General features: G+C 33.7%; 1 protein-coding gene and 1 long non-coding RNA gene across 6 annotated transcripts in view; one reads left to right on the top strand and one right to left on the bottom strand.

Moving 5' to 3' along the window:
• The window catches only part of LOC147020212 (glutamate receptor-interacting protein 2-like), a 588,802-nt gene that overhangs the window by 223,035 nt on the left and 340,671 nt on the right, over positions 1-25,096 (top strand). For all 5 annotated transcript variants that reach the window (XM_085895375.1, XM_085895376.1, XM_085895372.1 and 2 more), the window contains one exon: positions 22,125-22,294. In XM_085895375.1, coding sequence (XP_085751501.1) covers positions 22,125-22,294 — 170 coding nt within the window. The remainder of the gene's footprint in view (positions 1-22,124; positions 22,295-25,096) is intronic.
• LOC147020215 (uncharacterized) lies at positions 12,223-15,887 on the bottom strand. Its single transcript, XR_015061719.1, has 2 exons — positions 14,511-15,887; positions 12,223-14,413 (listed from the first exon to the last, which is right to left on the bottom strand). It is a non-coding gene; the product is annotated as an uncharacterized LOC147020215 (long non-coding RNA).

The raw sequence follows: 25,096 nt of genomic DNA on the forward strand, positions 1-25,096 counted from the left end.
ATCATAGAATGTTGTTAATAACTTTTCTGTTGATTTACCTTTAATATTAAAACTTTTATGATAATCACTTAACCATTCTTTCTTTGGAGTTTCTTTCTCACATGCAAAAGGAAGATCTTTATGCTTATTATGAAGATCACTCGGGTACCTCAAATCAACTTCAAAATAATAACCTTCTTCTTCGTCATTCAATTCCTCTTGAGAAGAAATAACAATATTCATCAAAGCCTTTTCATAATCCTTTTCTTCCACCCACTCTAATTTACCATAAGGCAGAGATTGAGACATTGCCCATCCATACAAATTATTAGCATCAAAATACATCAAATAATTACTATCTTTTTCACTATCATAATTTGGAAGATATTTATTATTTGCTTTAGCATATCTTTTTGAACATACTTGTGATATTCCACCTCTCTTGGACTTCTCAATCATCAAAAGCATATCCACATCACTGATTAAATCTATATCTTGTTTTGTCATTTTCAACATTGCACTCCAAGCTAAACCAGGAGCTGTGAAATAGTGGGCAGGATCTAATCCATAACAATTTTTATTATGACAGAGTGATCTAAAAGCCTCAAACACATCAGCTAACAATAAAACATCTGTTTTTAGATATAAATCATGATATTCTCCAAGGTTCTTTATCTTAAATATTTTCCATATTTCTTGTGCGTGTTTATATTCCTTATCACTTATCTCTTCTTCATAAAGGTTATTATAGAAACTTTCTTTTGAAGGAAGTTGTGTTTCTTTAAATCTCATAAATGAATCCATATAATCATAAGGATAAATTCCCTTACTTGTAAGAATTTTCTCTTTACTTTGAATTTCATTCCTTGTTTGAATTTCCTCTCTCGTAAGAATTCCTTCTTTAATCAGAATTTCATCTTTAATCTGAATTTCCTCTTTAGTTCGAATTTTCTTTATAATTAGAATTTCATCTTCAGTTAGAATTTCTTCATTAATTAGAGTTTCCTCTTTACTTTGAATTCTCTCTTTAATCTGAATTTCCTCTTTAGTGAGAATTTCCTCTTTTGGAAAGAATGAATTAAGATTTGGAAAAGAGTCCGTGGAGCTTAGATTTGATGCGAGGTAGGCTAGTGGTGTTCCCATAAACTTGTAAGAATCTAAAAACCTAATACGAGTTAAAGGTTTTGTGAATATCATTTTTGAAAATGAAATATACTTTTGACTTGTGTTTGTTATAGCAGAAATATTCCCTGGTGTTTTTGAAAGTTCATTTATAAATAGATGTGTATCATAGTTGGCGCTGTTGTGAAGAAAGACTGGAATAAAAGAAGGTAATTTATAATTAAGATTACAACAGGAATGAGCGGGACCTCTATATTTACCAGTAAGATGACAATGGTCTCTAACTTTAGACTCCTTAATTTCCCCCTCACAAATATGACAGATATTGTTCATTCTAAATTCTAATTTTTCTTCTTTGGTTAATTTCATCGGTTCATTTGTTTCTTTCATTAATTTAGTGAGTCTTATACAATCCTTTTCTAATCGTTTTACAAACTCTTGTGAAGCATTTTTTCCACGATAATGTTCAAGTTTGTTATACTTTTCTCCAACAGATGATTTGATATAATAACAGAAACCACAAGGAATATGTTTTTGATATTTATTTGTATATGGTTCTTTTGGATTAGGAGAAGCAGTATTTATCTTTTTAAGGATACATTCAAAATCAGCGTATATCACAAATGGGTGCATGATAGATTTATTATAATCTTCAAAATAAATCTTTTCACCAGGTTTAGGCATTGTAATTACAGCTGATTTATGATTACTACAATATTTTGAATGTTGTTCTAATCGTTCTTTTGTATGAAATGAATTAAGACATCGCTTACAAGGATATATTTTGTTTGCTGTTCTGAATACCTGAGAAGAGATTAATCTTGATAAATTATTGATGTATGTGTAATGTGAATTCTTTCCAACACTAAAATATAAAAGGTCAATGTGTGTTTCTTCATTTTTATAGTTGTTTGAAATTTTTAATATTTGAACTTTGTTTGTATCCGTTAATCCATATACATTAATAGAAAGATTATTCTTTTTCTCAAATTTAGGAATATCTGTTAATGGCATTGGGAATTTAAAATCTTTAATGTCCAAGGTATTCTCATATTTCATATATTGTTTTACTCTTTCTGAATTACATTTTGGTGGATGTAAGTGAGCAAGAACAGACCAGAGAAAACATTTATTATCATTGTTCTTAATATTAACAACTGCCTTCTTTAGTTTTATTTCTTTTGGTAATTCAATATAAGAAGAAGCTTTAAGAGGGTTTGATTTTAGAATGTGTATATCTAAAAAGATGATTTTTTAATATTGAATCCACTTCCTACCACTGTATTATCAACATCCTCCTCTTGTCTTGATAGTTCTTCATAAACCCCACTATTCAAAAAATCTTGAAATGATGTTATAAAATGAAGATCTGTTCTCATATAAGGAGTTTGTTCTTCATCTTGTCTTTTCATATTCATTTTCACTCCCATATAAAACTTTAAAGTTTTCATTTCTTTTAATGTCTTTTTAATAAATTTTTCAACATCGGGTTTCACTATTTCAATTGATTCAGCTATTGATGATGGACCGGGTTCTCCAAATTGAAAAATCCTTATTTTTATATGCCCTTTAAATGCCCCATCAGTGTTTTCAATATAATAGTCTCCCTTTACTTTAAACTCATTTTTCTTGTGTTTTTGTGATTGAAGATGTTTATTATAACTACTCTTCAAAACATCCTTTGAACAGATATCACAATGTTTTCTTTCCAACTCAAGAGGAGATATTTTATGAAACAGATTAAATGTGTGTTTGTTGGTTCGGAGGTGTTTTCTATAATGTTTATATTCGTGATTACAAACATCGCAGTACGTTGTATTCACCATATTTATAGAACAAAACTTTGCTTAAACTAAAATTTTCTTGATGAAAATTTCGTTTAATTTATAGGTGAATCTGTGCTTAAAAACATTTTATCCTCCAACTTTTTCACTTAATAAATACAATGTTTCAAGACACAAAAGACAAGTTTCAATCAATCTCTTCATCTGTTAAAGATACTGAGAAATATGTCAAGGATGTAAAATTGAACAAAGATAAATATAACAACTATTGGATAAAAACTATTATGGTAAATAATATGAGTTCTTCAATTTCCTTCAGTGGAAGGGCTTTTAGTATACCTGGTAGAACATCAATTAAAGTATCTCTAACAAAAGTTTCTCCTCTCCTTCTAGTAATATATTCAAAACTAGAAAAAGCAATGAAACAAGAAAAAGTATCAAAGAACAAAAACCTTATGGATGAAGCTTTAGAAAGAAAAGATAAGACCATCTGTAATATGCAAGGAGAAATTTGTATTTTTTTCAACAACCTTAAAGATGTAAATCCTGATGAAATAAAGGATGTTAATATATCAGGTGAAATGACATTTCGTTCAATAGTAGTTAACGATAATTTTAAAATTACCTTTAATATAAAAAATGTTGTCGTTGAATCTGATAATGAAAAAAGTATATCGATATCGATGGTAATATACAACTGAAAGTATAGATGAATTTCAGTTTAAGTAAAGTTTTACTTTATAAATATGCTAGACTTTCCTGATTCTCCATATGACAAATTTGAGAATTGTCCTGCGTGTGAAAGACGGGGATTAAACACAGAGTCAAAAGCCTATAAACAATGTATATTCTGTGATTATCTTCTAATTAATGATAATAAAAAATATAAAAAGGAAAATAATTCTTTTAGATTTACACCAAAAATGAATTACTTTACAAGATTGATTAGAGAAATGAATGTAAAGTATGAGGATGATAACACACCTTTCCTTACAAGGGAAGAAACTGAACGTATAAGAGAAATGTTCAAAGGATTGTTGTTGTATATTATTCATGGATGTAATTTTCAGGGAAATATCAACACAAGATATTGTATAAATAAAATAATGGATTATCTTGAAATTAAACCTGAACTTAGGATAAAATATAGAGTTTCTAAAAAGCCAATAATAAATTAAATAACCTGTTTTTCAAATATATAAATGAATGATTTTTTACCTATTTGGGAAAATAAGATAAAATTTAACAACCATAAAAATCTCCCAAATTCATTAAGATGTCTCATAGTTGGTTCAAGTGGATGTGGAAAAACCTGCTTACTTTTAAAAATGCTCCTCACTCCCAACTTTTTAGATTATGATAATTTAATAATTTTCACAAAGTCGAGTTTTCAACCAGAGTATCAACTACTCTCACAAGGTTTTAATGCTGGTCTTCAAAAAGAAGATATAATAGGTTTATTTAAACGTCAAAAAAACCTAAATGATTATAACATTGAAGATATAATTCAACTATTTTGTGATACACAGAGATGTAAAAAGAAATCAAATCTTATAACTTGTATTCTTAGTGATAATACGGATGATATACCGTCTCCCCAAGATTTGGATAAATCAAAAAAGAACCTCATTATCTTTGATGATTGTGTTAATGAGAGAAACCAAACGGTAATGGACAGCTACTACACAAGAGGGAGACATTCTTCTTGTAATTGTATTTATCTTAGTCAATCGTACTTTCAACTTCCTCGTCGTTCCATCAGAAACAATGCTAATACTTTTATTTTATTCAAGTTAAATTCAATAGATATCAATAATTTTTGGAGAGATAATTGTTCTACATTATGTAGTAAAAAGAAATTTGAGGATTATATGAAGCACACGACTGAAAAATATAAATATATTGTTGTGAAACAAGATGAGATATTAAGGGATATATTTTTTGTTTTATAAACAATTACATATATAAATGACAACTATTATTATAAATCTTGTGGGTAAATCTGCTTCTGGAAAAAACTTTCATAAATCAAGGTTCTTGTGTAGTACAAATGAGAATATTGTAAATTTACTTAAAAAACACCCCGTGATACGCATTGTATCAACAACAACTAGAGCAATAAGACCTGGAGAAGTAAAAGGTGAAGATTATCACTATATTTCAGTGGAGGAACAGATGCGATTGAGGAATGAAGGACAAATATTTGAGGAGGTTTCTCTTGGTACAACAAAATATTCACATTGTAAGAGTGAGTTAAAGAAACTAAAATCTGGTGGTGTTGGGATATTAGAAACTAATCCAGAAGGAACGAGACAAATTATTAAATATCTGAGCGGAGTGAAGATTTTATCATTCGGTTTTGATGTTGATGAAGAAACTCAACACAAACGTATGAAAAGCAGAGATGCAAGGATTAGTGAAGAAGAAATTACAACTCGCATTAATGTTAATAAAGAATTTGATGAAATATTTAAAGAAAAGGATTTATTTGAACACATCTACTTGAATGATGAAGAAAAGGAAATTTTCCCTGTTGATCTTTACAATTCATTAAATGATATTTTACAATAAATAAATGGATACAAAAGAAAGAGCAAGAAGATTTAAGGAACATCAAGAGTTGGTTTCAAAAGTTGTAAAACAACAGGAAGACATAAAGAAGAAACGCAGACAGAAACTAACGGGCGAAGAAGCATTTGAAAAAAAACAAGAGAAATTTTTTAAACCACTTTTAAAAACTTCCCAAGAAAAAATGAAAGATGTTTCCACAGTTCCCACAGTAGAATATACTCCTAGAAAGCTTCAAATGTTAAAAGATTTCAGTCAAATGACGGAGGAAGAATTAGAGCATTTAGGAGAATTAGAATATGATGATGAAGGTTTATTTCAACAACTGGAAGAGATTAATCAACCCCCTGATTATATTGTGAATGCTGTTCAAAACAATGAATATTCAGCGGATTCAAAAACCAAAGCAGGACTCATTCCAACAGAACAACCAGCAATATTTCTTCTTGTTCAAGAAAAGGTATTGATATTTAATGATGAATTAAGGTTCTTAAGTTCTGCTCAACCCCTGTTAAACTAACTCCGAGATTAATGTTTCTTCTCACAAAAGATGGAAGACAAGGTTCAACTGTGAGGGATGAATCAAAGTATATTGATAAACCATTGGATATGGAAAATAATGATGATAGAGTATATATTGATTTGCTGAACACTCTAAATTATAAGGTTATTCTTTCTGGTAAAAGTAGGAAGAATGAGAAGGAGAAACACATTATTCAGGCTTTAAGTATCCTTGGTTCAGGTATTAGTTTTCTTCCAAATGACCCATCGCAATTAGTTAATAGACTGTTATTGTTGTTCGGCAGTAAGAAGGCTGGAAATAACAATTGTTTTAATGAAGCATCAGCCATTTTAGACCAGTTGATGAACATGAAAATAATTAATAAATCTCAATATAAAGACATTTTATCTCATATTAAATAAGATGAGAAGCACAATCCTGAGTTTTAATTTCACAACAAGCGACCACACATCTTCATTCCCATACCCACTACAACTTGACACAACAAAAGAATATGAGGCATCTTTATTGTCCATGGAGACTTATAATACCTTATTTAATATAACCGAGAAAAATGACAAGTTTAGTTATAATCCGGGAAGTGGATACAAAACGATAACAGTCTCACATGGAGCATACGAGATTTCTCAAATATCTTCCGAAATTGCTCGTCTTATGAAAGAACAGGGTGATGAACCAAAAAATATTGTTATAAACATTCAAAAACATACTTCAAAATCAACGATTAAAGTTAAAAATAACTACAAGGTTGATTTCACAATTGATAATTCATTTAGAGAGTTATTAGGTTTCTCCTCAACAAAGATTGAAACTAATGGGACGTTTTACAGTGATAATGTCATTCAAATATCCTCAGGAATAAATTCGGTGTTAATTCACTGTGATTTGATTGATGGTGCTTATAATGATGGATTAAAAACAAATACAATGTTTTCATTCAGCGCATACTCAACCCCAATTGGTTATAAATTCAATATGGAGCCTAAAAATTTGGTTTATCTACCTGTGTCAGGAAAAACCATACACAGAGTAAATTTTAGGATAACCGACCAAGATAATCGTGTGATCTCTTTTAATGGAGAAGTTATATCCATCAGAATTCACCTACGTGAAGTTTTTCAATAAATAAATACGATGGTTATTGTGAGGAAGCACGAGTTGGGAAAATATAAAATAATTACAGGGGATGGGATGTTCCTTTCCCCGTACTACAAGGGTGAAGGTATGTATCTTGGTAGAGGATACTATAAACCTAAGAGACAAAGGGGTGTCGGACATCAATTTAGAGGAGATGGGATAATTGATACTCTCATGGGTATTGGTTCAATTATTCTTAAACATAAAGACCTAATTGGTTCAACTGCTTCTGCTGTGGGAAATGTAGCAGGTGCTGTAAAGAGTATAAAAGATGCTCAGAAAGAATCTCATAAATTACAAGCAATAAAAGAAATTAAGAAAGGTAAAACTCAGTTGTCCCCCCAAGAACGACAGAAAATAATTCAAATACTTGGATCAGGGTTTCAAAAGTTTTAACATCTTTTTTCCTAAATAAATACAAGTATGGAAGCAATTGATAGTATCTATGATTTGGATGATACTATTATTATCTCAAACTCCACTAAAAAAGAAGATTACTTCAAGGTAAATGCAATAACTGGAACAGACTGGAATACAAATGGTACAAAAAGTTTTGAAATAAATAATCAACAAACCTATTTGAATCTCTCCGAAAGTTTCTTGTTGTGTAAATTTAAATTCACTAAGGCTGGGAATAACACAAACGCTACACTTGTAAATGATTTCTTCTGGAAAATGTTTGATAGTGTGCGATTGTATATTGGAACACAAGAAGTTGAAGCGGTTGATTATGTCTCTGCTGTATCTGAAATGATGAAATTTACACTCTATACATTCAGTGATAGAATGGGAAAGGGGTCTGTCGAAGGTTTTATTCCTGATATGTCAACGGGAACAAACACAGACCCTGGATATATTCAAAGGAAAGGAATGTATAATGATGATACAAAAGCAGAAAATAGTTTTACTGTGGCAGTTCCTCTTAAAGGTATATTTGGATTTTGTGATTATGATAAAGTTCTGTATGGTCTTAAAATTAGATTTCAACTACAAAGGAATGATAATGAAAATAGATTGCTTTTTGGTGTTGGTAATGCTTTTGGTGATCAGAATAAATTTGTAATTGAGGAGATGAGTTGGTATATCAGTGAATATACTCCTAATCTTAAAACAGAAGAGATGTTGAATCGAAGACTTAACTCAAAAAAACCACTCAGTGTATCATACCTCAAAAGAAGATGTCAACACGTTAAACTCAATCAAACTACTTACACGTGGAATTTGGGTGTTCTGGAAGGAAAGCCACGATATCTGTGGATGATTTTTAAAAAGCCAGATGGTGATACTGCGACTGATAAGAATAATGCATTGAGTGATAATGCTAAGGTGAAACAACTTCGCGTTTCTCTAGATGGAACATTTTATCCACGAGATAGATTGGAAATTAATTGGGAAAAAATGATTTTGCTGAAGCATACAAGTCTTACCAAAAGGTGTGTGAAAGTAATGGAAATAAAGAACCTATTTTGGATATGACAGCATTTAAAAGTTTGTATACAATCTATACGTTTGACCTGAGCGCTCAAAAAGAAACTATAAAGTCTAATCGAGTGGATACTTCCCTATACATTGAAAGAGGAGAGAGTGAAGAAGTTGATACATATTGTTTGCTTTTGGAAGAAACAGAATTGCAGATTAATACAGATAATGGTGTGATGATTAGTCTCACATAATTTTTTTGTTAAATAAATGAGTGGCAAAGTACCAACTGGGGTATATTTTAATCAAATCAATCTTCATAAACTATCATCTTGTGTTCAAAATCAAAAGCCTTGTACGATTAACGTTAATACAATTCAGAGAAAAGGAGCAGTAAGAATTGATGTTTTGCTCACAAGAGAACAGGTTAAAATCTTGAATGACACTGGCTCACTTAAAATTAAAATGACAAAACCAATGTTGAAAAAATATTCAATAAGAGAGACGAGTGGAGGATTTCTCCCATTTCTAATTCCTTTATTTGCTGGTTTAAGTGCGGTTGGAGCATTGACGGGTGGTATTTCAACAGCGGTCAAAACTGCCAACGAAAGGAAGGCTCAACTCCAGGCTCAAAAAGAATTGGAAAGACATAACAAAGAGTTGGAGAAACAAATTAGTGGAAGTGGTGTAATTGTAGATTTTGCTGAAAAACTTGAAGGTCTGCCTGATAAAGCGAGATTGTTAGTTGGAGATATGCTTTCTTCTATAGCACAAGCAGGTGTAAAATTAACGAAAAGAGGTAATGGATTATATCTTTCTAATAAATAAATGAGCATTGATGAGTGGTTGAAAGAATTTGGAAAGAATACAACATCAAATTTACAACTTGCCAAATATTGTAAGAAATTAAAAATTCATAATGTGGTTATTTGTATGAGAGATGAATTAACAAATGTGTCGAAACATACAAAGAATATTATTATGAACTTAGAAGATAATGATGGGAACGGTTCTCATTGGGTTTGTATTTTTAATAGTCAAGACAAATATTATTTTGATAGTTTTGGTCTTCCACCACCTGTTGAAGTCATAAAATTCTTACAGAATGGTGTTTATCAAACATTTCAAGTCCAAGAATTAAATTCCAAGTGTTGTGGTCAATTATGTCTATATGTGTTATTTCAACTCAACAAAAATAAAAAATTTTATGATATTATTTTTAATCTAATATAAATGACTTATGTTGGTAAAGATGGTTCTATCTTTGGTGTATCTCAAGAACTGGATATTGATTTATCAAATTATTACACAAAGGCACAGGCTGAACGACATAAATATAATATAAACAAAAATATTAACATGAAAAATGCTTATAAATTAAAAAATTATCCAAGCCCGACTGACGCGAATGACTTGGTGAGATTAAGCGATTTATCACAATATATATACTTAAATAAAACGGCTGTGTATTCTAAAGATACAGAAGTGTTGATATTATCTCCAGGTCATACAGAATTCACAGTTCGAATTAAAATAAATTTTTATAAAGAAGGGCGTATCGTTTGTATGAGAATAGAACAATGGGGGTATGATATGAATGATTTAGGGTATAATTGGTCATTTAAAATTAACCTCGAAGACCTGGAACAATTAAATCAGTCTCGTAAGGAAGAATATTATCCACTTGGTATCGAGAATGAGTTTTGTGGAGCCACGATTAGTAAACAACAAATAAAAGAATTTAATAAGGGTAAATATAATAATGGTTTTGCCCTTGTTTATCTCATGAAAACAGAAAAACAGGATTATATATAATAAGTAAGGAAATACAAAATGATTTAACTATGGGAAGATGGGGAGGTGTTTCGTGCCATAATATTATTCTAACATATATTTCTAATACATAAATGACAGCAAGAAGGCTTCAAGAAAATTATCATTTCTGTGTTCAAGCATACCTTCAAGAAAAGGGTATTCGGTATTTTAATAAATATGTTCTACAACATAAGAATGAGGTATTTTCAATAAAAGATTGGCATTATGCTGATGTTGATAAACCGACAACTTTAGATTTAATTAGAATGTTAAATAATGAAAAAATTATAAGGTTAAGAAAAGGTAAGGCTCTTTTAGAAATTCAAAAGAAATTTTATTGGTTTCCTGTTGTAAAAAAATTATTTTGGATACAGGAATAACAAGAAATCCTGATGAATATATGTATAATATTCTATGGGGTGTAAACGATTCAAGGATAGTAAGGGATGAGGAAGGAGTTGAAGAAGAGAGGGAAGAGGAGGAAAAGGAGAAGGAGGAGAGAGAGAAGGAGGAAAGAGAGAATAGAGAGAGGGAGAAGAAAGAGAAGGAGGAAAGAGAGAATAGAGAGAGGGAGGAAAGAGAGAAGAGAGAGAGGGAGGAAAGAGAGAGAATGAATAAATATCAAAATATGGAAACCAGTGAGATTCAAAAAAGAATAGAGGTATTAAAGAAAATAACTTATCTCACCAGGGAGGAATACAAAGAATTAACAAGTCTATTTGCAATACTTTCAACAAAACTATTAGCATCGTCAAGCTATTCATTTTAATTCAAGTTTTTTCTTAAATAAATGGAGGAGAGAGTGAAGGCATTTCTAAGGATTCTTTATGTTTTAAAAATTAAGATTCAAATGTGCATGTTGGAAACTAAAAAGGTTTTTGCACTCTGCAGGAATTTTTCTCATAAATAAATGAGTTATTGTCTCAAATGTAAAAGAAAACTAATACTAAAAATATTTCATATATTAAAAGTAAAAATAACAGGGTTATACAAAAAGGTATATGTTCGGTGTGTGGTTCAAAAAAATCAATTTATCTCCAAACACAAACTCGGAGGAGATATACAAAAGTTTTTATCAGGAAGTAAATTTACAACTACTGGAATACCAGGGGAATTACATCTTCCAGGTTATTCTTTCTGTGGTCCAGGCACAAACTTGGATAAAAGATTAGATGAGGCAGACAATCCTAAATCCTGGAGTAAACCAATCAATAGAGTTGATGAAGTGTGCATGAGACACGATATTGATTATGGGAATACCACAACGTTGGAAGAAAAGCATGAAGCCGATAGAGAAATGTTGTATAATTTGTCTCTGATACAAAATCCAACCTTGAGAGAAAAAGTTGATAGGTTCATCGTGAAGAAGATGATTAGTGCTAAATTGAAACTTGGACTTGGAAATTAAAAAAACTTATAGGCTCTAATGATGCCATTAAGACTGAAGAGCAATTAGCTGATGAATTACATAAACCAATATTCACAAAGTTTCAGAGAAGGAAAGTTTATTCCAAGGAAGTTGATTATATCTGGTCTGCTGATTTGATTGAACTCAATAATGATAAGGGGTACAAGTATGCTTTAACCGTTATTGATTTGAGGAGTAGATATGCGTGGGTTGTCCCTTTAAAAAACAAAACAGGTAATACTCTTATGTTAGCTTTTCAACAGATATTTAATAAAAGTAAGAGAAAACCTAAAAAATTGTGGACTGATGAGGGTAGAGAGTTTTATAACAAGACATTTATGAATTTTCTAAAAAATAACAGTATTACATTATACAGTACCTTTAATGAAGGGAAGGCAGTTGTTGTTGAACGTTTTAATCGTACCTTAAAAGAGAGACTATATAAAAAATTCACACAACTCGGTTCACAACAATGGTTATCTTTTATTCAGGATATTGTGGATAAGTATAATGACACGATTCACACGTCAACGAATATGAAGCCATCAGAAACATTTACAAAATTAAAATATGAAAAAGAGATTAATGTCAGAAAACCTAAGTTCAAAGTTGGTGATATCGTAAGAATATATAGGTGGAAATCTCATTTTGAAAAGGGTTTTACTGAACGATGGACGAAAGAACTTTTTAAAATTGTTGATGTAATAGATACAGTTCCTTGGACTTATAAAATATATGATTTGGAAGGGGAAGAGATTTTAGGTTCATTTTATTCACAGGAATTACAAAAGACAAAACTAAGCAGATAATACACCTTTGTGGACACTCGAGGGCCAAGTCCGAGGTGTATAACAGTATATAATGTGTGTCAAGGGGTGGACGTTCTTACATCTGTGAACCCCAAACACAGAATCCTCAACTGAATAGTTAAGGTTTAACTTTTGTTTGTGTGTGTGTGTGTGTGTAATGGGAGCAATAGGTTGGCGCTTCACTCCCTCCTACTATACACCGTTGTGGACACTCGAGGGCCAAGTCCGAGGTGTATAACAGTATATAATGTGTGTCAAGGGGGACGTTCTTAGATCTGTGAACCCCAAACACAGAATCCTCAACTGAATAGTCAAGGCTTAACTTTTGTTTGTTGATGTGTATGTGTGTGTGTCCCAACCCTCACATTCAAAATCTCAACCCCAACCCTCACATTCAAAATCTCAACCCCAACTCAATCCTCACCCAACACAGTCTTTTTCAAAATGAGATTTCCACATATATATATATATATATATATATATATATATATATATATATATATATATATATATATATATATATATATATATATTTTACGTTTTTTTTCTCTTCTTCCAATTCTGTCTTTTAAGGCTTTCAGGTTTGATGACGTAGAAAGGGGGAGTAAGCCTGCACTTTCTTCCCAGAACTTTCTTGATGTTGCTCCCATCAAGCACCATCCAACAAAGAACTACATCGATAGGTTTAGATCCCAAAGAGTGATAGCAACTCCAAAAGTCTCCAAAATATAAATAAATAAAATAATAATAATAATAAATAAATAAATAAATAAATAAAAGCCCCCAAAAAAGTTTCAAGTGTCCAACATAAACCCAACTTTCCAAGTCTTCAAGGTATAACCACATTCCCGTTGAGTTTCCAAGATATGTATCACATTGTGAGTTATCAATCCAGAACCCACATTTCAAGTATTCAAAGTAAAACCAACTTACAAAGTCTCTTAAGGATAACTCATTTACTGATTTTTTCAAAATTTGTGAGTCTCCAAGGTAGGCCCCATATTTAGAACCATCTTGGCAGAACCCTTTTCCTGAGTCTCCAAGGTAGTTATTTAAACCATCAAGGCAGAACTCATTTCTTGATTTTTTCAAAATTTGTGAGTCTCCAAGGTAGGCCCCATATTTAGAACCATCTTGGCAGAACCCTTTTCCTGAGTCTCCAAGGTAGTTATTTAAACCATCAAGGCAGAACTCATTTACTGATTTTTTCAAAATTTGTGAGTCTCCAAGGTAGGCCCCATATTTAGAACCATCTTGGCAGAACCCTTTTCCTGAGTCTCCAAGGTAGTTATTTAAACCATCAAGGCAGAACTCATTTACTGATTTTTTCAAAATTTGTGAGTCTCCAAGGTAGGCCCCATATTTAGAACCATCTTGGCAGAACCCTTTTCCTGAGTCTCCAAGGTAGTTATTTAAACCATCAAGGCAGAACTCATTTACTGATTTTTTCAAAATTTGTGAGTCTCCAAGGTAGGCCCCATATTTAGAACCATCTTGGCAGAACCCTTTTCCTGAGTCTCCAAGGTAGTTATTTAAACCATCAAGGCAGAACTCATTTCTTGATTTTTTTCAAAATTTGTGAGTCTCCAAGGTAAAACTTGTATTCTGGCTCATCAAGGTATAACTTGTTCAGTGGGTATTGTCTTGATAACTCACAATGAGTACTATTGCTGTAAAACTCTTTTTCAGGATTTTGCTGGTCTCCAAGGTATAACTCTTTGGTTGGGTCATCAAGGACGAACTCGTTCTGTGGGTCTTGGTCGCTCATAAGGTCTTCAACCAAGCCAACAATTTCGCCCCAAGTTGTAGCAAAAGCAGTATTTTCATTTCGTATTTCAGACACAATTTCCTGTGAGAGAAAATAATAATGTATTAATTAAGTTATTTAATTATTAAATGAGTATGCTTCAATCAAAGTTTGAAAATAGGAAAATAAAAAATCTTACCTCAATAGATAAGAGGTTTGAATCCAGTTCATCAACTTGAAGGTTTAGTTCCATACAAGACAGAGAGTTCCAAGGAACACCAAAGTCATCCCACTCAAGGTCTTCAACCAAGCCAACAATTTCCCCCAAGTTGTAGCAAAAGCAGTATTTTCTTTTTGTATTTCAGATACAATTTCCTGTGAGAGAAAATAATAATGTATTAATTAAGTTATTTAATTATTAAATGAGTATGCTTCAATCAAAGTTTGAAAATAGGAAAATAAAAAATCTTACCTCAATAGATAAGAGGTTTGAATCCAGTTCATCAACTTGAAGGTTTAGTTCCATAGAAGACAGAGAGTTCGAGACAAGCACACAAAACACCATTGCCAGCAAAAACAAATGTTTAAAATGGAGCCTGGGTTTGAAGCTTTTATAGAGAAAGACTGGTGGGTGTGGTTTCCTTTGGAAATTCCCTGGGCAAGCCTAGGCAAGCCTTCATTGGGAAATTTTTCAAAACCATAACATCCTGTAATTTTCTAGTGATTTCTTTGTGAGTCAGAGATGAACTGGAAATGATGTAAGAGTGGGCGGGGCTTAGCAAAAGTAGGCGGAGCTTAGGAAAAGTGGGCGTGGCTTAGAAAAAATACCTTATGAAAAGTGGGCGGAGCTTAGCAAAAGTGGGCGGGGTTTAGGAAAAGTGGGCGTGGCTTAGAAAAAATACCTCATGGAAAGTGGGCGGAGCTTAGCAAAAGTGGGCGGGGCTTAGGAAAAGTGGGCGTGGCTTAGAAAAAATACCTTATGAAAAGTGGGCGGGGCTTAGGAAAAGTGGGCGTGGCTTAGAAAAAATACCTCATGAAAAGTGGGCGGAGCTTAGCAAAAGTGGGCGGGGCTTAGGAAAAGTGGGCGTGGCTTAGAAAAAATACCTTATGAAAAGTGGGCGGAGCTTAGCAAAAGTGGGCGGGGCTTAGCAAAAGTGGGCGGGGCTTAAAGAAAAGTGGGCGGGGCTTATTGAATACCTTGTGGAAAGTGGGCGGGGCTTAACAAAAGTGGGCGGGGCTTAAAGAAAAGTGGGCGGGGCTTAACAAAAAATAACCTGTGGCTCAGGAGGTGGTCAAACAAGAGCATTAAGAGAAGTTTATCATTTCGTAATGGCACAAATGGGGTATCTTAAAAAATATAAAGATTCAAATGTTTTGTTTGTCAATATTTTAAATGGGGATTATTGTGCAAAGAAAATTAAACTATTGAAGGAATTTGAGAATGAACAAATCTTTATAGGTTCAATGAGTGAGCTGTTCAACCCCCAGGTGTTCAATTCAATGAGGTTCAACCTCCAAGTTAAAAGGGGAGACAAATAAATATACCTTGGGATAAAAAGGGGATTTATTTTTAGGGAAAAAAATATGAATCGCTGAAAATCCCCCATTCATTTACATGGGGAAAAGTGAGCCAGAATCAGTATTCTTACCCTACATATATATATATATATCTATATATATATATATATATATATATATATATATATATATATATATATATATATATATATATATATATATATATATATATATATATATATATATATATATATATATATATATATATATATATATATATATATATATATATATGTATATATATATATATATATATATATATATATATATATATATATATATATATATATATATATATATATATATATATATATATATATATATATATATATATATATATATATATATATATATATATATATATATATATATATATATATATATATATATATATATATATATATATATATATATATATATATATATATATATATATATATATATATATATATATATATATATATATATATATATATATATATATATATATATATATATATATATATATGTATATATATATATATGTATATATATATGTATATATATATATATATATATATATATATATATATATGTATATATATGTATATATATGTATATATATATATATGTATATATATGTATATATATGTATATATATATATATATATATATATATATATATATATATATATATATATATGTATATATATATATATATATGTAATGTATATACATATATATATATATATATATATATGTATGTATATATATATATATATATATATATATATATATATATATATATATATATATATATATATATATATATATATATATATATATATGTATATACATATATATATATATATGTATATATGTATGTATATATATATATATATATATATATATATATATATATATATATATATGTATATAAAAATATATATGTATATATATATATATATACATATATATATATATATATATATACATATATATATACATATACATATACATATATATACACACAAAAATCAAAATGGGGATGTTATTTTTTTTTTTTTTTAACCAACAGAACCATTCCCGGGTACACTACAAGTGCGGCCACCAAGTTTCAACTCATTTCATTCAGTGGTTAAGGAGTACATATAACATAGACAGACAGAAGTGGCAACCTTTGAATAACAAAAAGAACACACACACACACACACACACACACACACACACACACACACACACACACACACACACACACAATGATTTTATACAGTGAAAACGAATTATTGATGACAGATGCATAGAAAATATGAAAAACAGATGCGAAAAATACATGTATATATATATATATATATATATATATATATATATATATATATATATATATATATATATATATATATATTGTTGCGGGGTCGGGTGAGAAGACCACTAGGTGGAGGAAGTTACGTCGATTCCCACCACACTCCACGGAATTGTCGGCCGTCGCTCATGGATAATTCTGTGACGCGGCGGGTCGCTTGACTGATCGTGAACACCAATAACTCAACCGCATGACCTAAGGTCCTTCCATCTATGGAATCGGGTTACCTAATTAACCACGTGGTTTAATTCTACATATGCAATTATGACGTCATAACGAAGACACCTATGACATCATAAAAATACCACACTCATCCCACACGAGGAGTACTTGCTATGTGCCAAGTTTCAATTTTTTCCTTGATACGGTTTCAGACATACAGAGGTCCAAAGTTTTTCCATTTTTCTAAGATGGCAACCACAAACAAGTGACCTATAATGTTGTAATTATCATTAAAACATTCTACATGAGTAGTCGCACCAGTGTTGAAAATTTCTTCTCAATCCGACAAGCAGTTGCAGAGAAAAACACGAAAGTTCTGTGCGGACAAACAAACAAACAAATAGACAGACAGACAAACAAACAAACAAACAAACAAACAAACAAATAGACAGACAGACAGACAGACAAACAAACAAACAAACAAACAGACAGACAGACAGATAGACAAACAAACAAACGGATCCAAATGCATCACCCTCTCCGAATTCTTCAGTGAGGGTAGTAATTGATTCCATAACTACTTATAATTTTAAGCAAGCTTACTGTTTTAGATCATCTTTTTTCTTGTCAACCGTTAGCGGTTTGCTGACTTCTTGACTTAAGAAGGCTACAGCCAAGAGAGCAAATAGATGATAAGCAAGAACAGCAGGCAAGATTTGAGAACTTGTGCAATGGTGCCATTTCAGCTCTTCACCGAAGCAAGGTCGAGGCTCAACACAATCGACTGTCATGTTATAATGGAGTTGAAATGGCAATAAATTAGGAGGACATTAATAGGAGTATGCTTTGAAAATTAACGAATATAATGTCACACACAAATTATTGAATGATTCAATTGGTGTATTGTTGGCAACCTTTTCCTTCCGTTTTGGAATTAACAAAGAACCTCCAAAATGAAACCAGGGTAAGAAATTATTCAAACAGAGTACACTATGCACTGAGATTAATTTACTTAATGAGGTCCAGAAGATGTTTAACATGAACAACTGTAACAGCACCACATCCAGGAATGGTTAAGTTGGGCTTGGGATCATGTCATATTGAACATCAATAATTGCAATCCAGTCCTTTTGACTGACAAATTTACATTCTGTCTTGTTTATTCTGATGGGCATACCTTATTCTGGAGACTAAAGAATGTTCCTTACCACAGCATTTTGCAGAACACAATAGATATTTCAAGGTCCCACGGCACTCAAAACTTTCTGGTTATTTATAGATTAACTTGACCTTCCTTGTGAAGAAATCACCCATGTTTCTTTTTTAAAATAAAAAAATGGGATAATTAGACCAATATTTCGAACATTTCTGGTGCTTTTCACAACTTGCTATGCCCCACCCCTCAAAAAAGTTGACTTCAGCGAACTGCAGTGTTGACTTCATCTGCAGAAACTCACACAGAGTGGATTGACTCGAGATGTCGCGTACCGTATAAAGTACGTACAAATGCATTGTGCACATGTGTTTGCTATCTCACTGATCATCGTAATTCCTGTGATTGTTTCACGGAAAAGAAATTCTGCTTCTGACCCGTGTATGCACAACAATCACGAGGCAATTATTTATCCCTTTACTACCTTGTCGTAGTCGTGTACAAATCCAATACATGTATGCACAATAAAGGGCTATGCCATGTCCACAAAATATAAAATGTGACGGTTGAACGTTTCCATTAAAAAAGAGACTTACAGGGACATACAAGTAAAATACTAAAGATTAATATTGCATCATTTCAAGGTGCAAGGAGATAATTTTAAAATCAAACAATGTGAAAAACCTGCACCCACATTTTGCAGCTCATTGAATTGTTCGTTGAAACCAGCCTGCTGGGATAGGTACGATTCCACATACATGCAAGCCAGGTACGGCTGCACTCGACATACATGGGTTTATTCTAAAGTGAAGGTACTGTTTCCATTGGCATGCTATTCATTAACATTTAGCCAAAATGCTGTAATAAATGAACAGGGAAAAATATGTTGGCACAATGATGAAAGACAAATTTATCTGTCCTATTACATGGCCTCATAGCCTCGGGACTCTTACGCATTGACTTATACATTGTGTGCATGCTAATACAAGTTACTTGTCAACTCTATAGAGTCTAGACTAGTCCGATAAATCCGTCATCCGTCCGACTAGTCCGATAAATCTGACGTGCTGTAGCTTTATTTTATTATTCTCTTTTCTTCATTGTTTTCTACTGGCACTACATAACGACAGTAGGAATAAAATAAATAAAAATGCAACAGAACGTCAGATTTATCGGACTACTCGAGACAATTGTGTCGTAAAGTGTGTTCTGCACACAAGTTTTCATCGTATCCAGACAGCGAGATTGGTTCGTTTTATGCGCGGAGAGATACGGCCGATGACACGCGCTGGCCTTGCTTGTGATTCATTTGCCGCGGTGCAACATGTCCGCTGCGCTGCACTGGTCACGTCACCTCACTGAAATATTTCTGATATTGAGCAGTATGCAAGTATAATTTACATTATTGAATTACGAATAGGATTTAGTCTAACCAGTTGTTATTGCCAAGTCTTCCTTCGATGTCCTCCGGATCATAATGAACGCTGGGAATTTCATCGCCATTTTCCTCTGCTTGTCCTGCTTCGGGCTCGAACTCTTAAGGCCGTATTTCATCTCCAGCTGCCTGAACTTCACCTCCCGCGACGACGTTATCCGACAATTCTCCATCTGATTCAGACCAAAATCCTTAATTTCTCTCACACTCACTGTCGCTACCAGACAAATCAAAGTCCATGTCATCCATTATTCAAAACCAAATGTTTGATTTTTTTAAAGCAGAAATGAACGAAGCGATTGAGTTGACCAATCGAATGTGGAAACACACAGGAAGCCAATAGAATCACGTAGACCATCAACCCGAGTAATTTATGTGCAACCTTTGTCGTCCTGTAGTTGACGTCATGTGGGTTACGCCCCTTTCAGTAGAATTTTTAGGGGCGTTCCCGAAGAGGTTTGTTTTTTTTTAATTTTACATTTTACAGAACGAGTATTGTGAAAAAACATTGTCAGATCAGAAATCACAAAGGAAAACTATAGGACATATATGTATATATGTGTATATATAAATATATATATATGCAATTTCAGTCCTTTTGGGTGTCATGGGACCTTTAATGTAGAAGGATCTGGCATAGTGTGAGTTATAATCAGCATACATTAAAGAATGGTCTGCCTTGTCATCGAGACCAGTACCTAAACTGCTGTTTGGTACCAATATAAGATCTTTCATCTGATGTTGAGAGCTTGTGAAGCTGAATTTGGTTAAAACTTCATTTTGAATAATTACAGGAAATTTGCATAACAATTAAGGATCATTATTGCTTATCCTGCCCAGCCTGGTGTTGGCTTAGCGGTCAAGGTAGCTTCCTTGGGACCTAAGGGTCCTCAGTTTGAGCCACTGTTGGCTGTTGAATTAACATCAGGTGGGGTCATCCTTCTGATGTTGGTGAAATGAGTACCAGTGTACTGGGGTAATAACCATTCAGGGCAACCTGTGTCAAAGTGGTGACCTGTCCAGGACTGTATTCCTTGCCAATGAAACTGCCTTTGCAGCCCTATGTGCCTTTATGGTGTGAAAATAATTGTATTATTATTGCTTATCCTGACCAATAGGCAATTGAAAGGACATTCTCCTGATTTCCTCACCTTGGCCTTTATTGAAAAAATATTGGACATGCCATAGAGGGATGGATGCCATTATCTCTTGGGAGAAAGATGTGTTCTTGTACTGATTTGTTTTATGCCTCCCCTGCCTGTGGGACCGCCTTCCACGCTCTCTTTGATCTCATTCTTCTCTCTCGGTGTTCAAGACAGCTGTTCACCACAATCTTTGGTCCATCCCCCATCCAAAGCTATGATCTTTTCTATGCCCGATAAACCACCTCCACCCCTCCCAAAATCTTGCTTATGTACCCAACTTGTCCACCCCTCACGTTCTCCCTTTATTCTCATTGTTACCTGCATCCCTCGTTTTCCCGTCTCTGTCTACCTTCTCCCTTCGCCCTGCTCTTGGTATTTCCCATTTCTCCAGCTGTTCACTTTGATATGATGTATCCTGGTCTGTTCTGTGTCATAGCTCTTCCACGAGCCTAGACCATGTATAAAAAACAAACAAACAGAGGTGACAATGGATGTTACAATAAGGAATACACAAGTGCTCAACTGACTCGTACCAAATGGAGATTTCAGAAGGTGGAAGATTTTGAAGCAGCTGGTCCAGTGTTTTGTATGAGCAAGTCATTGACTTTTGTTTCTCTATCATGGTTCAAGTTAAACCACCTTCCCTCTATGATACGGTTTCTGATGTCTTGCATGAAAATACAATTGCTCTATGACGTTTTAAAGCTTTTTCCTGGTTTTAATGTCCATTCATTAAATTCCGCTTGTGTCCTGCATGTCACTTACAGTACCTACAAGCCTTCGACAACGTAATTAATATTTTCGGCAGACTTGATCTGTCATCTGGCTTCTCATTGTTTTATACCTAGATAAGCAAGATTTTACTTTTGTACCTCGATAAACAAGAATTGAGCTAAGTGCTCAATTACAAACCATAACTCTGCAGTAAGATACAAAATATTGCGTAACACTAAGATGATTAAACGATGAAAAACTTCATTCACTGGGCTCATTGGCAGGTGTGGAATGCTGCGGGCTGGGGACCAGCTGTTGGCGGTAGATGGTGTTGGATTGGAGCACCAAGGGCTGGAAGAAGCTGTGAGGCTGTTGGCTGGAGCTGGAGACAAGGTTCGGTTGCTTGTTATGCCCAATGGAGAGATGACGCCGGAGTCCTATGAACTCGGCATCGGTAAGTTCTTCTTCATTACTTTCACACAGACCTTGTGATATTCTCTTCCTCTGGACCAAATACACCATATTTATCAACTCATCATCATAACTTCAACACAGAATCTTTTTTTTTTAATGGGGCATTTTGGGGTTTAATCTTTGAAGAATGATAAGCTGTAAATAAATTATCAGTTTTTTTCTGGATACAAAGTTGAGGTTCATGGAAGAGCTTGAACACAGAACAGAAGCAGACCACAACATCGTGGAAAGGGAGAAAACACACCAATGACACAAAGGTAGAGGGACACAACATAGGAACACATGGAGGAATAATGGGCAAGAAGAATGATGAGAGCATCCTGAGGATCCTCTGTCATATAAAGTCCTTCCTGAGCACCCATGAACTTCTATTTACTAACAAGGCCTTCACATACTTCATATGTGCCAAGCTTCAATTTTTTTCTATGGAGTAGTCTAAAGGGATGAAAGGTGTTGAAGGGGTTTTAAGGGTCTTAGGTTTCTAAAGGATTTAACAGGGTCTAAAGGGTTTGAAGGGTCTACTGGGGCCGATTGGATCTTTGGGGTCTAAGGGTTCGAAGGGGTCTGTTGGTTCTCCAGGGTTCTAAAGGGTCTTAAGGATGTAAGGGGTCTTAAGAGTCTCAGGGTTATAAAGGGTATACAGGGTCTTAGGAGCCTTAAGGGTCTTAGGGGTCTTTAGGGTTTTAAGGTTTATTCAATGATATGTAACCAATATTATTCAAGTTCTGTGTGGGCAAACAGACAGACAGACAGACAGACAGACAGACAGACAAAGACACAAACATACCCAAATGCTCTGGCAAGGGTAATTGAGAGGTTTACATTAATCAACAGTGAAACATCTCATGAGATGACAGATTCTCTTGATATATGATTGACATACAAACATAGATTACATTTTGAGTTGATTAGCAAATTATCTCACCACCTGGATGGAAATTAAATGAGAAGGGCACTCTTCAATGTCGCAACTTCGTCAGATATACCGCCGCTCACTTTATAATATCATTATACATACTTATACCAAGTTTGATTTAAATACATCAACCCAGATTCAAAATATTAAATAATTCTGGTTGTCAGACCATGCATCCAATCAGGTTGAAGCTTAAAACACATATTCCCCATGACTACTAGATCATAATTCGGAAGTTTCTTTGATTAATGAAGCGGTTCAAGATAAATAATTTTTTTAAGATTTCCGTTGAATCCAATATGGCTGCCAGACTATGTGACCAATTAATTATTCATGAACACCCTGGTATCCCTAAGGCTTGGGGAACATGTAGCTAAAGTTTCCCCTCGATCTGTCAAGCCATTCTGGAGAAGAGGATTTTTAAAGGTTTATTCCTCAAAAAATCATAGCTGCCAAACCATGTGACATATAATATGACATCAAAGGTGAAGAACTTTTTGTTCCTCGTGGACAGGCAATCATACAGTACCTGTAAAGTTTCACCTCGATCTGTTGAGCCATTTCGGAGAAGAAGATTTTTGAAGGTTTTTTTTGTTATAAACAATATGGCTGCCAAACCATGTGACTGATGACATCATCAATTTTTTTCACAATACAATTTAGCCCCAGATGACCGTCAATTTTTTTCACACTGATCGGATAAAGTGTTCGACGTATGCAATTATGATGTCATAATGAAGCCACCTATGACATCATCAAAAAAAATCACATTTGTTTCCCATGGGGAGTACTTCATATGTGCCAAGCTTCAATTTTTTCTATGGAGCAGTTTCGGAGATACAGAGCAGGGGCGTAGCCAGAGGTCCAAAAGCGATGAGGTGAAAAGAGGTGAACTTGGTTGATGTGGCGGTGCGCGTAGCGCAGCGTGGCGAGCGCCAACGGCATAAAGCCATTACGGCGAGGGGTTTGGGGGCCGCACAAGGCCCCCAGAAGCCAATGCATTTTTGATGCCCAGAAACCTATTGTTGGCTAATTTCAATTCTCAAAATGGGAGCTCAGATGGCCAGAGGGCTCAGGCCAGATCCTATTTCAGGAAATGAGCGACGAGGCAACTGCCTCGTCTGCCTCAGCCTGGCTACGCCGGTGCAGAGGTCCAAAGTTTTTCCTTTTTTCCAACATGGCTGTCACACCATGTGACCTATGACGTCATAATTATCATAAAAACATTCTACACGAGTAGTCGCACCTATCGTGAAAATGTTGTGTCAATCGGATAAGTGTTTGCAGAGAAAACAGTGAAAATTATCATGGACAGATGGACGGACGGACGGACGGATGGACAACCCGAAAACAATGCATCCAGTGACTTCAACAGCAGTGGTATAGAAAAGGGCTCCATTCGTTTTTTCTCATCAGTCATGAATCATCATGCCGAGTTTCAAAACGATATGTTGTGCCGCCTCGGAGGAGAAGGGAAAAAATGAAAAAAAAATCTTAATGGACCCACTGCGTGACTGACAGAGGATGGACTGCAGGACATCGTTATGGCTTCAACAGCTCATCTTGACCCCATCATAGACCAGCTATAATCAGCAGAGGTAAATCTCCCGCCAACTTAAAAAAAATATAAATATAGTTTAAGCAGATATATTGTGCAATGAACGATCATGGGATCTTTTTGCCTCTGCCACTGAAGGTGAAGGAGGTTGTTTTCACCCTTTGTCTGTGTATAGGATATCTCAAAAAGTTGTGGACGGATCCGGATGAAATTTTGTGGACAGGTTCCCAGTATGACAAGGACGAACTGCTTTGATTTTGGTGAAGATCTGGATCCGGATCCGACTACTAGAATTTCTAAGTGATTCT

Source organism: Eptatretus burgeri, chromosome 9, assembly GCF_056783735.1.
Source record: "Eptatretus burgeri isolate ZD-2024b chromosome 9, Ebu_testis_v1, whole genome shotgun sequence".
NCBI classification, from domain to species: domain Eukaryota; kingdom Metazoa; phylum Chordata; class Myxini; order Myxiniformes; family Myxinidae; genus Eptatretus; species Eptatretus burgeri.